Consider the following 18,050-nt stretch of genomic DNA (forward strand, 5'->3'; position numbering starts at 1 on the left):
AGTTATCACAGGTGTCTGTAATGAAGCTTTGTTAATCCTGGTTCTTATGACAAGCCAACATTTTTAAAATCCAATTGTCAGACTCAAAAAGTTCTGGCTGGGATTACAATGATAAAATATACAGTTCCGACTTGCATACAAATTCAACTTAATAGCAAACCTACAGACCCTATCTTACACTCACCGGCCACTTTATTAGGTACACCATGCTAGTAACGGGTTGGACCCCCTTTTGCCTTCAGAACTGCCTCAATTCTTCGTGGCATAGATTCAACAAGGTGCTGGAAGCATTCCTCAGATTTTGGTCCATATTGACATGATGGCATCACAGTTGCCGCAGATTTGTCGGCTGCACATCCATGATGCGAATCTCCCGTTCCACCACATCCCAAAGATGCTCTATTGGATTGAGATCTGGTGACTGTGGAGGCCATTTGAGTACAGTGAACTCATTGTCATGTTCAAGAAACCAGTCTGAGATGATTCCAGCTTTATGACATGGCGCATTATCCTGCTGAAAGTAGCCATCAGATGTTGGGTCCATTGTGGTCATAAAGGGATGGACATGGTCAGCAGCAATACTCAGGTAGGCTGTGGCGTTGCAACGATGCTCAATTGGTACCAAGGGGCCCAAAGAGTGCCAAGAAAATATTCCCCACACCACCAGCCTGAACCGTTGATACAAGGCAGGATGGATCCATGCTTTCATGTTGTTGACGCCAAATTCTGACCCTACCATCCGAATGTCACAGCAGAAATCGAGACTCATCAGACCAGGCAACTTTTTTCCAATCTTCTACTGTCCAATTTCGATGAGCCTGTGCAAATTGTAGCCTCAGTTTCCTGTTCTTAGCTGAAAGGAGTGGCACACGGTGTGGTCTTCTGCTGCTGTAGCCCATCTGCCTCAAAGTTCGACGTACTGTGCGTTCAGAGATGCTCTTCTGCCTACCTTCGTTGTAACGGGTGGCTATTTGAGTCACTGTTGCCTTTCTATAAGCTCGAACCAGTCTGCCCATTCTCCTCTGAACTCTGGCATCAACAAGGCATATCCGCCCACAGAACTGCCGCTCACTGGATGTTTTTCTGTAAACCCTAGAGATGGTTGTGCGTAAAAATCCCAGTAGATCAGCAGTTTCTGAAATACTCAGACCAGCCCTTCTGGCACCAACAACCATGCCACGTTCAAAGGCCTCAAATCACCTTTCTTCCCCATACTGATGCTCGGTTTGAACTGCAGGAGATTGTCTTGACCATGTCTACATGCCTAAATGCACTGAGTTGCCGCCATGTGATTGGCTGATTAGAAATTAAGTGTTAATGAGAAGTTGGACAGGTGTACCTAATAAAGTGGCCGGTGAGTGTATATAAAGAGTGCTCAGCCCATGAGCCGTTTCCATACTCCCGTAAGCGCCGTCTGATGTAGGAATACGCTGGTTAGGGGATGTGCTGTAGCTTCAAAGGCGCTTACACAGTACAAGGATCACTGTGATATTAGTGCTGTGGGAGCAGTGGTAAGATGATACATACTCCTGCACAGTGTAAAAGCCTCTGAAGCCAGAGCAAAAAGGAGTTCTAATAAGCATAATGGTAAGTTTTTATTTTAGGAAGGTGACCATGGATAACAAACATAAGAAGTGCTTTTCTAATAACCCTCTTCCCTTTTGGGTGCTTGGCTATTTAATACCTGCTGAGCATTGTTGGGCAGTTCTTGTCTGTTACCACTATAAATGCACTAAATGTGTTCTGGTGCTTATTATAACTTGTAAGTTTTCAGGACACTGGCAAGTGGTGAACATAAGAAGCTTTACTTTGTTGATGGTTTAACACCTGCTAGTGGTGTCAAGCTTATCTGTTCATGCTGTAAATATTGCTGAAAGAAGATCTTGAGCAGGACCACAGGTGCTAATCCTTGACCATGTTGTTATACTGATCTGATTCCTCTAATCCAATCGGACCTGGAGCTGCAATTCTGCTACATCTGTAGATGCTTTCCAAGGAGAAGGATGGGTGAAATGTCACAAAATGAAAGCGATACCTGGTAAACTACTGAAAGGAAGCGGAGGTCAAGCTGTTATATTTATTGTCAATTCTGTTACATATTTCAGATCTGTTTATCATTTGTGTGCAGCAGTTTAGTTTTTTTTTTTAACCCCTTATATTTAATGTGGGTTTTTTTACTTGAAATTGAAGCTTTCTTTTTTTTTTTTTTTTCCTCCCTCGAACTTTTTGATACAAAAAATATACCTCTAGCTCTGCAAGGTAAGGGCTGTTTTAATGGCCTGATCACTGTGTGAATCCTGTCACCAGCTGGCTGACCACACTGCCGGAACAGGATTTCCTGCATCATGTCAATGTATGATACAAAGAATCTGTCTCCCTGTAAACAGTAGCACCTATATTGTAATTGATGCTATTTAGAGGGGTAAAATAAAATTTCAAACAAGAACACAGGATATTTCTCAGAATAAAACTCTACCCTTATTGGAGCGTAACATCGTCTTGTATAGCCAAAAGAAGGGTGATTACATGCTCAGCTGTGGTACAATCGTTGGACAGCATCATAGAACCATCAGATAATACCATAGTAATTGCATCCTAGATCGATGCGATGCAAGTGATCTTGTTCTTTCAGTGGGGTACCCCTGTGAATCTGCTTTCAGGTCTTGCTTTTCCTGTCGATTTATATGGATAAGTTGGGAGGATTGAGCATGTGCTATTATATATTTACACTAATACCCCCACCCAAGCCATAGATCAAGTGTTTTTTTTTTTTTTTCTTTCTGGCCACTAATACTTGTAATTAGTGCACATGTGTTAACATGACCTGGCATACCACTAATCTGGGATCAGGATCTTGAAGTAACCGGTGCAATGTTGGGGGGGTCATTAACTTTGCCAGCTTTTGATTCCCTTCCCACCTGCGTTGGGGAAGCCTAAAATGCCTGGTCTATAAAAATAGTCATCCCCTACTGTGACCGCTGTAACGTGAAAAGTCTAAATGTTCGGCTCTTGTATCTTACCAGTTTCTCACCTATGACACTTTTAATTTATTTTTTATTTATACTGATTTTTTAGTGCCAGCATATGCCAGGGTTTTACAGATTAGCATTCTTGGATCATTGGCAGAATGATTCAGTGATTTAAAAGGAGTCTGACTGCAACCCAGTAAAGGATCTATTGTGTAAATTTTTGAGGTGTGGTTAGTGCCCCCCCCCCCCCTTTCCCTTCCTCTTTTTATTAAGAGATTGTATTGTCTGCTGCCACCAATGAAGGGGGATCAGCATCTGATGTGATGTACTTATAAATGTTTAGCATATGGATTCAGACAAAGCTCGGTTTATATGGCTCATAAAGCCTGCGGCTTGAAAATGTATAATTTTGAAAATGTATAATGTATAATGTGTAAGTAGGGGAGGGTACTTCTGTTCAATTGTCAGTTATTTTTCTGGAGGCACAATGTCATTACGTTTATTAGAACTTCCTCCTTCTTGTTTTGGCTTGTCTCTGACCCTGCAAACAGCATAGTAATAGTATACGTTAAGCACAAGGTGACGACAATGCACAGAACTGAAGTTGTATGGAGCAGTCTGGTGTGCTGCTGGTCTTAGGACGGCCACAGTCGAATATAGATGTCCTCTCCCTAATGTATGCTATGAGTTACCGGTATGAAGCAGAACTGCCCGGATACCAAATGAATAATATAAATACAAATCTGCTTCTCTAACCCCTTCCTGCTGATGACTTTTCATTTTTAGGTTTTTCATTTTTTTACTCCCCTCCTTTAAGCCATTCTTGACACATGAGTAATATTACTTCATGGACAGAGGTGACTTGCTGACCTGTGTAGTACTACTATGTCAAGCGCTGGGTGTAACACCAACACTCGGAAATGCCTCACGCCCTGGTGAAGCATGACCGCTGCATGTAAAAGAAATTTTCAAGCTTTGCCATGAGTGAGGGTGCCAATTGCACCAGAAACGTGTCAATAAATTAAGGTATTTTGGAACTCACTGCATTTCTCTGCAAAATGTTGCCAACAGATTATAACACTTAATTGAGGTGGTAGATGCCCGTTAAGGGTGTGTTCACACGTGGCATTAACGCATGTGTTTTCACATCAGAGCAGCTTAGAGATTTGTCTGATTACACTGCTGGCAACGTTGTGTTTACAAAACGCTAAGTTAACACATGTTACCATTACATTAACACATTAAGATTACATTGACTCTTTTGTAAACACAATGTTGACAGCAATATAATCAGGTAGATCTCCTCTTAACTGTTGTAATGAATTTAAAAATGCATGTGTTAACGCCACATGAGTTCGCAGCCTACCTGATTTTGAGGGCATGGCATCTTCAAGTTCTATAATGGTGTATTGCTGCAGGGAAACATTATTTGTAATCCATATGATTACCAGATGCTAATTGTGTCCACTTTTCACTGCTACTGTTTAATGTAGTTTTCTATTTATTATTTTGCAGCAGCAGTATGCTAACCTGCATTAGTGCTGATAATGAGACCAAATGCAAGCTACAGCCCCCTTATCCCCTTCTATTCCACTATGAACTAACTTTATGTACTGTATTTAAAGTGGCCAGTACAGTATTTTTCGGACTAAGGCACACAAAAAATCCTTTTTCTCAGAAATAAAAGATGTGCCTTATAATCCAGCGCACCTTGTATATGAACTGTACTTACAGACAACAGCTGCCTTGAGCTGTGCACAGGTCTGCCACCTGCTGGTCATTCATCCTTATAATTAGGTGCACTTATCTGCTGCGCCTTATATATGAACCTAGATGTTTTATCAGGCATTTATTGATGGTGCGCCTTAGTCCGAAAAATATGGTATACTGTTGTGGGTGGTTGGTCCTAAAATGACATTAAAACGTGTGTGTGTTCAAGACTACATGACTCCTCTGTGCTATGAGATGCTATGTGCTGACAACGTGGGAAAAAACAGTTTTCTTTTTTTTTTTTTTCTAAAGCCTAATACAAGTGGTACAAACTGACAGCAACAGATATTGATATCAATAGATATTTTAACAGATCTTTGCTTCTCACAAAAATTTTTGATTTTAATTGAGCCCTAGATGGCAAAAGAGAAAAAAACAAATACACTTTAAATTATCTGGCTGCTACATCAAATACTTATTTTTAGCTTTTCTCTGTGCCATGTGTTGTATAAATATAATTTGAGATTTGGAGTGGTAGCATGGAGGGGCATGTGCAGACTCTTTACTGGCAGGTTTTTTATGGAGCTTGTGTAGCTGTGCCAAGGCTGTTTTGTCATAAGATTATTGGTATGGCCCCCTTTTAATTTACACTCTTACACTTTAAATGACCCGAAACCTGAAATGACATAAATGGCAAGGAGCCTCTTGGCGGGCAAATACTAAAAGTAGAATTATTATTTTTTTTTTTTTTCCTTTGGCCAAGATTGAAAGCAATTTTTTTTTTTTTTTTTTTTTTTTTTAGCTCAGCTAGTGCTTTTCAAAATGTCTATTTCTTGCTTGTCCCAGGAATGTATTATTCTTAATTGAAGTCAACAGAGTCTTATGAGATGGTGGGCCTCAACATTTTTTCCTCTCCCAACCATCTTTTCACTTTAATGAAGTGTAATTGTATTCTATCTCCCTCTCGTTAATAACAGCTCCTCGTTTTGAATAGGTGTGTTTTTTGTTGTTTTTTTTTTTTTTGTTTTTTTTATATATATTTTGTCTCTTCTTCATTTGGATTTATCTGAACAACCTGATTTTCCTTTTGTTAATAAATCTCTTTTCTGCTTTGTGCAATTTCTTAAGGAACTATTTTTCTATATCTTGTGTGGTCCCTTGTGTTGTCCTTGGTTCTCTCCCGATTGAATAAAATGCATTAACCCGTTGATAATTTAAGTTTTTGTGATATAAGGATCTTAAACTTTTAAAATAATTTTTTTGTCATTTTGCTGTTGGTAGTGTCGTATTAATTTAAAATCCATTATAAACCTCTTATCAGTTATCAGTTTTAAGCTTTTCAGGACTTTTAGGCCTCATTAGTTCTTGCATATCTTGAGAGTTTTGATGTCAAGTTAGTTATCCTATTGGCTATCTTGTGTCATAATAGTACAGCACAGTATTGTTCATGTTTTATTGATATACCAGGCAGTTGACAACTGTATTTTACAACTAACACCCATGATACGTTAATGGCACCTATTAAGGTTGATGACCTTCCAAGCGCCATGGTCAAACATGTCTACAGAACTAAAAGTGCCATGATAACATATTGATTTCTATCAACCCCTTGCCCACGACATCAACTTTTGATGTCTACCTTTTACTACAAGCTTCTGTGGTTGTCATAGCACATTGACAGTCTACTGCAATATACAGTCGTTTGCAGTATATTGTAATACTTTGAGCTCTGAAAACAGTGCCTAAAAATGATTTCCATAAAACACAAATCTCTTTTCCCAGCAATATTTGCAATGGAAAAAATTGTAGTTTTAAGTTATTTAACACAAATTTGCAAGATAGGGGTGCACAGGCTCAACGGTGGTCTATAGAGGAATAAAATTTGACTCAATTTATTTTCTTTTTCTGAATGTGAGCACTGCAACCAATTCCTAGTTGCAGCATTAATGTATTGTAGGCACGTGGCTTCGAACCATATACTTAATCAGTAAGGTAAATTTTCCTCTATTTGATTTTTGAGGCGCATTTGATTAGGATATGTATTTTTTTATATAATATCTTGATAAACTGTACTACAAATATTGCTGATATTAGTTCACTTTAGACAGTGCCCTTCAGCATTTGGAGAGCTCCATTATGATCCTCTTGGTCCATATTTCTTTCCTACGTCAACTGCAGATGTTTGTAGAATGTCCAGAAGTTTCAATTACTTAATTAAAAAATGTTTTATGTCGCCATCCTATTCTATAGCACTTTACAAATCATAGAGGACACGTACAAATAAAATACATTGGCATACAGTCATACGAAAAAATAGGAGTGAGGGCCCTGCTTGCAAGAGCTTACAGTTTTAAACAATAACTTGTTTAACCCTTTGACAGTGGAGGTTTAACATTGTACATAAATAATACAAGTATCTTGCAAAGTCTTTATTAACGCATCCCATATGTGGTCTGTTTGGAAGATGTGAGCTACATCATGGATTTGGACTCTTTTATATGCTGTCTGAGTAACGATTAGCCAATCCTCCAACTGAGATTCCTCAATTTCTCAAACTTCAACTCTGACTCCAACTCCACCAAAATGGTCACCAACTCAAACTCCACAGTCCTGTTTTCTTGGTCACTCTAGCAGTGCCTTGATAAATGAAAAGATTAATTCCAAGTGCCTTTAGTCCTATGATCTATAGCGGAAGAGCTGTTCTGTACTACTCCGGGGTCCTCTCCTGCTCCTGGTGCAGATCTTTTCTGGGTCCTGATTCCGCCGCATACAACGAGGGTGGGACGCAGAGCCGCACATGGAGCAGAGAATAAGGTGCATATAGGAGAAAAGAAGCCACAGAAGAGGATAGATTTATTTTTTTTCTGCTAGGGGTCTCCAGTATTTGTCTGCCCTAGGGGTCTCCAGTACTGTGATCTTCTCTAAATGCAGTATTTGGTAACTGTATGGTGACGTTTATCTCCGGTGGGGGGTATTTTGTGCTGTACTGTGGTTGTTCTAGGATGCTGATTACCAATGGGGCCCGTTTGAAGTTGAGCAGTATGACAATATGGCCCTTTGAACCAATAAATGTTGTTCACTCCTCGCCTAAACACTTAGATAAGACCTACTTCTATCTAGTTGAAAATGGGAAAAGAATAAGCACAATGTTTCGTGTGTTTGTTTTTTTTCCCCCTTATTTGTGAACCTTCCAGGATGCGACAACTACAGGTATAATTTAATGATTTGCACCTATTGTGTGTGCTGGAATTTACAAACTCCCCAAGCATAATAGACAGTCACAGAGTTATGTACACAAGAGGTTCTGTAGGTTTGTTCTTAAGTTGAATTTGTATCCAATTCAGAACTGTATTTTATAATTGTAACCCCCAACCTGAATTTTTTTTTTTTGGTTTGTGACAATTGGATTTTAAAAATGCTGGATTGTCATTGAGAACAAGGATTAACAATAAAGCTTAATTGCAGACACCAATGATAACTGTTACAGCTGATTAATGTAGCTTAAGGTTAAAGTACAGTAAATTACCAACATCCACAGGTCCATTTGTAACTAGGTGTCGAGTGTTAAGTATGGGACCGCCTGTACTCAGCATGTTTAGAGATGCGCTGTGATTTCAAGAATAACTTTATTTCTGTCCATTATACTGTTTGAGAAATTCCCATTTTTATGTGTATGCTAATGAGGCAGCTTATTCCTTGTTCTTGGCACCCAGAGCACTGCTATTTCTGCCTGAGCCTCTCCTTTAGATAAGTAGATTTGTCTTGCCAGAAACCTAGTGACACTGGAGGTAGAGGGAAGTGTTTTAGGTTGGAATAGCAGCGCTCCTGGTGCTGAGGGCACAACCTGGGTGGAGGTGGTAGACTCCCTTTAATCCAAATTGATCAAACTTTGCACAGAAATGACAGATCTCAGTACAGACGTGTTAGATAACCCAAACTCTGTCTATGGAAAAATTCTAAAGGGCAGGGATTAATCATTTCCTCAAATAATCACAAGTAGAAAGTGTGTGAATTCCTACATAACAAAAGAATATCTTTAACATTTATTTGACAAAAAAATGTTGTCCTTGTATAACGTGTAGTTTTTCTAAATGCTACTGAGCTTTAAATAAAGTTTCTTAGGTCTTTACTGACCATTATAACTTCCTGAAACCACCATCTTCTATTTAAAGGTCTGTAGCAGAATCTCCTGTCCTGACAGCTGAGCCTTAGGTGAAATCGAGAGTCTTGGTGCCAGTTGACTCAATTCCAGAATAGGTGTTAATTACTGCTCTCCTCAAGGCTGTTGGGATTACTACTTAGAGATGTTCCACTATTTTGAATTGAAAACAATCACCTCTTATTTCCAAATCTTTGACAGATAAGACGGATGCAGAGGACACATGGTGCACAATGTGTGCAGCTTTGCGTAGGTTTTGCAATCGTTAAAGTCTTTGAATAAGCACAGCACCCATTCATTTTCCACTGACTAAAATTAGTAGCCTTGGTATTTTACTTACGATGGCTGATTACATACTGTGTGTGTCACTTTTCTGTCACTGATATTCTTGCTTAAAATTGAGAATAAATACACTTCAGCTCATTTAAAGAGGACATGTCACCTATTAAAAAATTAAAGCGCTTTGAGCTGCTTCCTAGCTCCTAGTGCTACAACATATGTAGCAGTGTTACACTGCGAGCGTTACCTGAAACCTGTAACGCTAGCAGACACTGCTACAGCTGCTGAAACTTGGCATGCCCAAGCTTCCATATCTTCAGTTTCTCCAAATACCCTCCCCTCTTGGCCCTTATACACTCCTATTTCTTCTCCAAACCTCTACCAGACATTCATGAGAAGGAGCCACCAGATTACCCCATTTACATGCAATAATCAACCAACTTTTCCCACAAATGTTAGTAGTGCTACTAGGACCGCGCATGTGGTCGTCTCCATTTAAACTCTTCTATTGGAATGTCCTGCACCAATAGTCCCTTAGCTTTTTTTGCATTCAAATGCCACATGCATAAAGTACGCATTCTCCAGAGGGCATCTACAAAAAAATTGAGTTCTCCTTCAATTTCATCTTAAATAAGATGTAAGCTGTGACGTCATCAAGCTCTCCACACTTGTCACCGACCGGCTGTGCGAGAGTTAGTACTTATTACACATGTGCAGATACTGAGTGCTGTGTCATCATGGCTCTGAGCATCTGAAGGAAGGCGGGGTAGAAAGACTGAGGCGTGAAGGCATCGACAGATGGCTGATGATATAGGGGTAGCATCCGAGGGCTATTTTACATATTTGAGTAAATGTTTGTTTTTTTTTAAAGTAAAGATTGCTGTGCCTAACCAAAGTATCTGCAGGCTTCAGGATTAATTAGCCTACAGGGTGGTATGAAATCATGCAAGCAGTGGTAGGTTTCCTTTTTAAAGGGCTATTCCCATTTGGGCATTTACATTTAATTTAATTCATTTGCCACATGTAAACATTTCTTCAATTGGATGTTATTAAAAAAAAAATGTTCCTGTGTGAAGATAATTTCTCATAAATGTAGCAATGTCGTCCCTTAGAAACGAGATCCGCTTTCTCAGATACGACCACCTCACATTTTGGCAGCAGTGGCCAGACATGCACTATTGAGCCCTGCCTGACTACGTGGCTTCACCGTTCATTACCACTGGGCGGCTTTGGGACCTGCAGTAACTCCCGGACATTTGATATACAAAAACTTTTTATGTCTTTGTGTAACCCTCCAGCAAAGGTGGCCATTTCCAAGGAGCCAATCTTGTTTCTAATGGACCAAATCACTACATTTAAGAGAAATTATTTTGATGTTTAATAACATAAGAAATGTATATACGTGGCAAATTAACGAAACTGAATGTGAATGTCCAGATGAGTTTCCCTTTAAGGATCTAATACCTGGGATGGATTTGAAATTCCCTAAAGTAAAAATTATCCCATATTGGAGTGAACCGGAAAATACCCTTAATACCCCTTGGGTTTTTATACACACCCCAACATCTATCTAGTAACCCTGCAATGTGTTTTTTTCTGTACTGATTACATTTTAATTCCCTGCTTTCTAAAAGAAAATATAAAATCCCTATTACCCTTACTAAGGTGAACAAAGGCACTGCAGTACCTCCTGGTAGCTAAACATAAATCAACTGTTCGGTTAAAAAGTATTCAAAAAGTGACCTCTAGGAGGACATCCTAATCCTTGCTTGTCTCTTTCCCTTGCCTTGTCTATAATTTTCAAAGGTAAAGAAATGCAAAACCCATGTATACTAAGTGTTTTTTTTTTTATTTTTCCTACAATGCATTTTTGGTTAATGTTCTGTTCCTTCTTCCAACACTGAAACCAAAATAATTTTAAGATGTCAGAGGTGCAAATGAGAAATATTAAAATGTCCATTAATTTAAATTTTTTTTTTTGTTTCAATGAGTTATCAGTTATTTCCATCCACTTTTCCGCTCACTCGATGAAACTAAATACACTAACAAAAGTATTGGAAATTTGTCCAAATTATATTGGGTGGGGTGGTGCCATTAAAAATTTGACTCGACCAGCAAATAACGCGTCATAATGGCTTAAGTTACAGCTTTTAGAAGGTAAATATGAAAAAGGCAAAGTGCTTCCACATTTGGTTACACAACAAAAGGAGTTAAATGTGGACCTGCACCCTCCACCTGAAGCATGGATATTGGGAGATTGTCAACTACTCCTGCAATGGAAAAGTGTTAGAACTGCCCCAGCTTGGATGAAGCATGGATTGTTTTTCAGTGCGTTTTTTTATTTTAATTTTTTTTTTCTTTTACACAGGTTGTAAAGCCAGAGGTTTCTGATGGTGACAAAACGTCTACTCAAATTGATATCAGACAGCCAATTACAACACCACGGCGTGTACATGATGGATCAAACAGCCCTGATATCATTATTGAGGCACAGTTTGAGTATGGCCTAGAAGAAGATCTCCGCACCAAGCTATCTTGCAATGCTGACAGTGGCAAGTATAGTTTTTTTTATATATTTTTGTTTCTGCTTTGTTTTTTATAGTACTATCAGGACACCTGACCACCCAAAATGTACAGTTTACTTGTTGAAAACTAGGTGTTGGCATGTTTATACCATAGCCACTAGTTACTGATATGCCACCTTTAACGGGAGGTTTAAAAAGTCCCTCTTTTGTCACTTGTTTGCCTTTTGTCACTTGTATATTGGTTAGAAAGTATAAAGGTGTAATGGCTGGTATTGCACCTGCTGCCTATATACGGCATTATTTTATTATTTTATAGCTATTCATCAATCTATAATATTAGTAGTTACTCGTGTTCATTTACTTTTTTTTTTCTGAACACTAGCCCCATTCCTGTAATTAGTGGGAACAAGTATAACCAATAGCGCAATGCTTAGTTTAAAAGGAACCTCTCAACAGGATTTCACAAATACAAACGTGTACCAAGATATGTGCTGTTCATTTTATGTTTAGAAATCACATTTACCTATATCTATTCAACTTCTGGTTCCTCCGTCCTCTGGGGCAGTTTAAAAAAAGCAAAAAAAAAAACCTCTATTACTTGGCCTGCTGCTTGAGATGCCCAGATTACTCAAGTTCAAGATGCATGCTTTTTCTTTAAAGTGATTTGTCAAAAACTAGCAGATACAAACTAGACAAATACATGTTTATGTTGTATATAATGTGACCCATAGTTGAATTCTATTACTTGTGTGAAACTCTGCTGACAAATTCCCTTAAAGTATAACTAATAGGAGGAGCAGAGATGGTATGTGGCACACTGGAGGGGGACACAATGAAGGCTGCCGTTTAAAATGTCAGTTTTGGTAAACCCCAACCCTTATAATTCTATTATGAGGCTACAGAACCAGTCAAAATCCCCCCCCCCCCCCCTCCATAGCAGGTGGGTGGCTGCAATCCAGCAAAACATAAAACATGCCCTATCATCTGCGGATTGGCTGCATGGCCAGGTAATGGGGAGACATGTGTTAACCACACTGTGACCGGGTGCCATAGACCTGTATTGTGGCTGTGATTACAGCCACCATTAGTCATGTGCATGGCTTTTTACCTTGCTAGTCCATACTCGTTTTTCCGATTTCTATTGTTTCAAAGTAGTGTTCTACCTCCCAAACCGACACACATGTAAACTCTGCATTGGAAAGATTTTAAAATTCCATATACAGACAAGACAAAAATTTCTGTTATCAGAAAAAATCAGAGACCTTTACTGTTGCAGAGGATTTTTTTTTTACATTGGTGGTCCTACATTTAAATGATATATTTTGCATTGTATTGTGGAGGAACCCGGATTTAATTTTGGAGTAAATATTTGAAAGCATTACTCTGAAGTTAGCACAGCTAGAGAGAGCCTTTTAACAATTCCAATGAAGCTGCTGGCTTTCTTTCTAGCCCAAGATCCATCCTGATCAGTGTCTTCTGAAGTAGGCGGGCACTTTCTGGTTGTGACATGGATTAAAGAGGACCTGTCACCCATAAAAAAAAAAAAAAAAAAAAAAAAAAAAGTTTAAGCAGCTCCGAGGGTTATCTCGAGTTAGACTGCTTTTTTTTTTTTATGGGTGACAGGTTCTGCTTTCATGCATTATTACTTGCAGCCCAGCCATGACCGATTCTATGCCTGTTTTATATCCTCACATCCATACTAACATCTGTTAGAGTAACCTACACACACTTAAGCCTGTATTAGATGTCTATGTAACTGTGCATATGTCTACTACACACACTACCTGCTAAGATGGATGTCAACCAGGTTTTTCAGCCAAAGCTATAACTCTCCCCTCATTCAAGGATAATGGATGGGGACTACAGAGAAACATATGGAAGCATCTACATGGAGGAGGCTAAGCGCAGACAGAATGAAAACCATATACTTCTGTCTATCGGAAGGCCCCTTCTCTTTTCTGAACCAACTATAGCCTTGTAGAGAGATGGAGTTGGTTTGCAGAGCAGATTTATGAATGCTATTCTGGAGGTTTTTTATACTGAGTAGCTGCACGGGGAAGGTGCACTGTGTGGGGGGCATGATGGATAGACTAGACAAGACAGGGCAAACTTGAAGGCACTGCTTCCTGTAATTACGGAGTAGAGCTGGAATAAGGATACTGCATAGTCCCATCCTCTCACCCTTTGGTCGCCCTGCAGTCTGCATCACCTGTTTCACTCTACAGATTTTTCTTGGCAACCAGAATGCAAGGCTGAAAGCCGAAGACCCGAGCGCCATTAAAAGGAAAGGTAGATTTAGCTTTAACCGAAGTTGGTTCAAAGCTGCTGAGCTATGCAAAAACTGCTTTGACTACTGCATGGATTCATTGCAAAAACATTGTAGGTAAAAAAAAGCTGTGGTGGTCTCATTTTATAGTTTTTGTTCTCCTCTTGCTTGTCTCCACACATAACCTCTTTCCATTCTGCTGTGCTGATATTTAAAATTGAATATATTCTTTTTTTTCCTGCTATTTCGGAAGCCTACAAATACTTGAAATCTCCCTACAGATCAACTTTCAACATAAGGGAGCTTAATCTTCTTTCCGTCAGATGACCAATATATAAAGAGTACTCTTGGAAAGATGATTTTGCAGCGCCTGCTAATTCGCTGTGCTCGAATAGATGATTCTAGCATAAGATAGAATGTGGTTTCCTAAAATGAAAAAAAGAAACCCTTTTGCTATGAAGTACACACAATCACAAAGGGTACGGCATCATGTAAAATTATGTGGATGTTGTATGATAAAACTTTGACGTACTGAAATTATTCAGAATGCTGACCAAGGCATTTTTTTTAAAATCTGTCTAGTCTAGTGGAACCATAAAAAAGACATTCCTGGTAAATGATTCGGTACTTATTCCATACTTTTCCATGTGATGAAAGTTGTCAGGCTAGTCACTATATAGATCCTGTATGTACACTAAACAGGTCAGTGGATTTTCTTGTAGGAATCTCTCTGGATTTTCTAATTTCCACAAAGCATACAAAGCAGCATGGGAAGTGAGGGCAGCTTAGAATAGACTCCTTTCAGAGCAAGGCAAGAAATGGCTGCTCTCTAAGCACTTTAATGCTGCTGAGAATATTTCTGACAAGTAGCTTAGAACAGAAAGATGCAATAATTATGAAATAGTGCTAGGAGTTGCTTACTTGCAACACAGATTTAATTATCTCAGATGCAGCAGTGTTACACTGCTAGCTTATTGGAAACCTCCGATAACGCTAGCTGACAATGCTGCAAAGTACAGTAGGAACTATGAACTACTCTCAAAGCAGTCCGGTGTATTCATGAGTGGGCATTCCGAGGCGCTTCTTCCCCAGGCCACCCCTTCCACTCTATAGGCCTGTGGTGACTACCGAGCTTTATGCGCCAGTCACTGCCTCCTAGTCCCGCCCACCCATTAATACGCCAGACAGCGTTCAAAGTAGTCAGGATGCGGCAAATACAGAATATAACAAGTGTGCAAGAAGCACACACTTCTGCAGGACTTTTCCTGCTGAATAGAGAAGCTGAAGGATGTGTGATGTCGTCAGCCGTATGACCTTCTGGCTTCTCCTCTATGCAGCCTCCTGCGAGACTGGGTTGCTCAGCACTCACAGTAAGGCACCCGGAAGGGAGAGGGCAGTGGGGGAAGGGAAGACCAGAATTGGGGGGGGGGGGCAGGAGAGGGCTGTTTGAGTGAGAAGAGACAACCTGGGGGGGCACTAGGTGTCTGGAGGTGGGGAGTAGTTTTATACAAGTTATATTCCAGTATTATAGTAGTTAGTCTTGTACATAAGGGGCAGTATTATAGCTGAAAAAGGCTAGTATCTGCCCTGTGCAGCAGATAATAAATACCTGGATGGCTCCAGGCGGGGCACAATACTGGGGTCTATCAGAGTACTACTTGAGTGCAGCCAGTTTGTGCGCTGAATTGTAGTCTTCTGAGGTCTGTTATACAAATACGGTATTATGCACTAGTTGTTTTTGAGGGATGTTTATTCTTTACTATGGTGGTTTTTTTTTTTTGTTTTTTTTTTATTTATTTATTTTTTTTGAGCATACAGGCTTTCGGTTAATAGTGCGGCCCCTGAATGATAGCGGCCGAAAAAAAGTTGTGCACCCCTGCTCTACCGCTTTAGATTGGGATTGTCCTTTTAAAAGTCAGCCAGTTAGGATGCATAACTGTCCCTCTGCCAGTCTGCAGGTTTTAGTGTAGCCTGACATTGGCTGCATGTGTCCCTTCTGATGCTTGACAGGACTTGAAATGCAACTTCTGATCTCTCTGCTTCAGTCCCATAACCTTGATGTCTCTTGCAGGTGACTACTCCTTCTAGCCTCTGAGTAGACCTGCATCATGATTATTCAACGCTTTCAACAAAAATGCCTTTGAGAAATGCCCCACTAATGCATCATTCCCACGATTGTTATGGGGACTGAGATGTGGCTGCATATCGGTCCCCATTGAGGTTGATGGTGCCCGGTTACCGTGCAGTAAGCACACGTCTCACGCCCTATATTTTGCTGTATTACAGTGCACTAAGGTTTGAATGTACCCTTTAAGTATACTGTACCTCTTTCCATTGTGATCACACCCCAACTTTAAAAAGGAAATTTACCACTTTACCAAAGTAACAAACACTCCTGTCCTCCTCTAATCTTGAGCCTGATTGTGATCTTTGCAAATCTTGACTCACTGGGGGCACCTAGAAAAGACTTCTAAAAAGCAGGCTGTCTTCTAATTATGCATGCCTCTCGTACCTCACTCTTAATGTTGGGAGGGAGGTGACGTCATGCAGGTGGCTTTTTAGAAGTCTCTTTCCTAGGCAATACTGGCATGTTGAGATGAGTGAGGACCACCATCATGCTCAAGATGAAGAGGTGAGTATGTGTAGGTGTTTTTCTTTGGTAAAGTTTTAGTTTTTCTTTTATTTAAAGAACGGCTTTTAACATGCTCAATGGTGAGAAGAATGTCTCGTAAGAGGGTGGTTTCTACTGCATTTTATGTTTTACCACCAGGATGAAGGACTGTATGCAAATGAGCCTGGGGGACTCCAGGATGCATAAACACCTATGGAGCGTGGAGTCCCCCAGGCTCATTCGCATAGTCTTTCATCCTGGTGGTAGATGTCCTTTTAAAGACAAAGGCCTACATTATGCATAATAATCCATTGCCTTCATTTCTGCATAAAGAAAGTAGTATTTATTGCACAGCTGTTCGCTGCTGAGGTCTTGTCCTTGCACCACAGCTGGGATAGTGACAAATTACAGTCAAGCACAACTGCTCCAGGTTAATACAGTCATATCCACGTAACCATCCTATACATCTTAATTATCCCTGGCGTTTCTTTGGAAACGATTCCCAGAAGCTTTTCTGTTTTGGATCTCTTATATATCCTGTGTTCATGTAAGCCTGAACTTTGGTTTTGGCAGAGTGCTCAGAGTGGAAGCTTCTGAGCCAGATTCTGGGCCTCACAGCAAAGTGGACTTTCAGGTATCCAATCTCTGAATCTGTGTTAAAATAAATTGAGATTTGTGTTGTCTATCAAAGGTGTCAGAAAGGTGGAAAAGCTCAGTCATATTAATGGCCCTCACCCCTGTACTGAATAGCATTTGGGGGGTGCTGCTTTTAAGGAGTTGAACATAAATCAGTTTTGTAGGAGAAATACTGTTCACTTGAGTATTATGTGCAGGTTCTAAAACTTCATTGAAATGAAATTTTTGTAACCGATTTGTGAAAATGTGGTGGTAGTTTGGTTCATTCAAAGAACCTGAGAACCTGTTATGAACGGAAGGTGGTCAACTATATGGTCAAGAATGGTGTCCACCCTATAAAAAGTGTTCTTGTAGTTATTGATTATACGTTCAGAGCCGCACAGTCTCAAGAGCTAAGGTTTAATTTTAAACCTGTGTGTGTAAGTACAAGCGTTTATACACAAAACAGTTTTGTGTGTGTGTTTCACAATGTATAAAAACAAATGGTAGATTTCCTTTAAAGCGGTTTTCACATGAATGTCTGCTATGCCTGGGCCAGACCTGGACATAGTATACATTTTGACTGGAGGGGGAACGCTCCTGACCCTTTCCCTCGCCATATGGAGGCGTACCTCTGAGCTGTTCTTATGGTGAACAATTTTTTTTTTTTTTTTTTTTTTTTTTTTTTTTTTTTTCAGACTTCCAGATATGTGATGACTTTAGGTGGACGTTTTCCCTGCATGCTAGTCAGAAGAATGTCTCTTTGTGGACATTTTGTGTGCATTCTAATAGTGTATGGGGTATTCAACTTCATTGCATATCCACATGATAGGACATAAATACACTGCTCAAAAAATAAAGGGAACAATCAAATTTATTAACACACAAAATTTAAAATGGAAAAGCACACTACAGG

General features: G+C 39.7%; 1 protein-coding gene across 4 annotated transcripts in view; it reads left to right on the forward strand.

Moving 5' to 3' along the window:
* Nucleotides 1–18,050, forward strand: part of DIS3L2 (DIS3 like 3'-5' exoribonuclease 2) — a 228,516-nt gene that overhangs the window by 76,362 nt on the left and 134,104 nt on the right. For all 4 annotated transcript variants that reach the window (XM_072142472.1, XM_072142473.1, XM_072142475.1 and 1 more), the window contains one exon: nucleotides 11,486–11,669. In XM_072142472.1, the coding sequence (XP_071998573.1) occupies nucleotides 11,486–11,669 (184 nt within the window). The remainder of the gene's footprint in view (nucleotides 1–11,485; nucleotides 11,670–18,050) is intronic.

Source organism: Engystomops pustulosus, chromosome 3 (genome assembly GCF_040894005.1).
Source record: "Engystomops pustulosus chromosome 3, aEngPut4.maternal, whole genome shotgun sequence".
Taxonomy (NCBI): domain Eukaryota; kingdom Metazoa; phylum Chordata; class Amphibia; order Anura; family Leptodactylidae; genus Engystomops; species Engystomops pustulosus.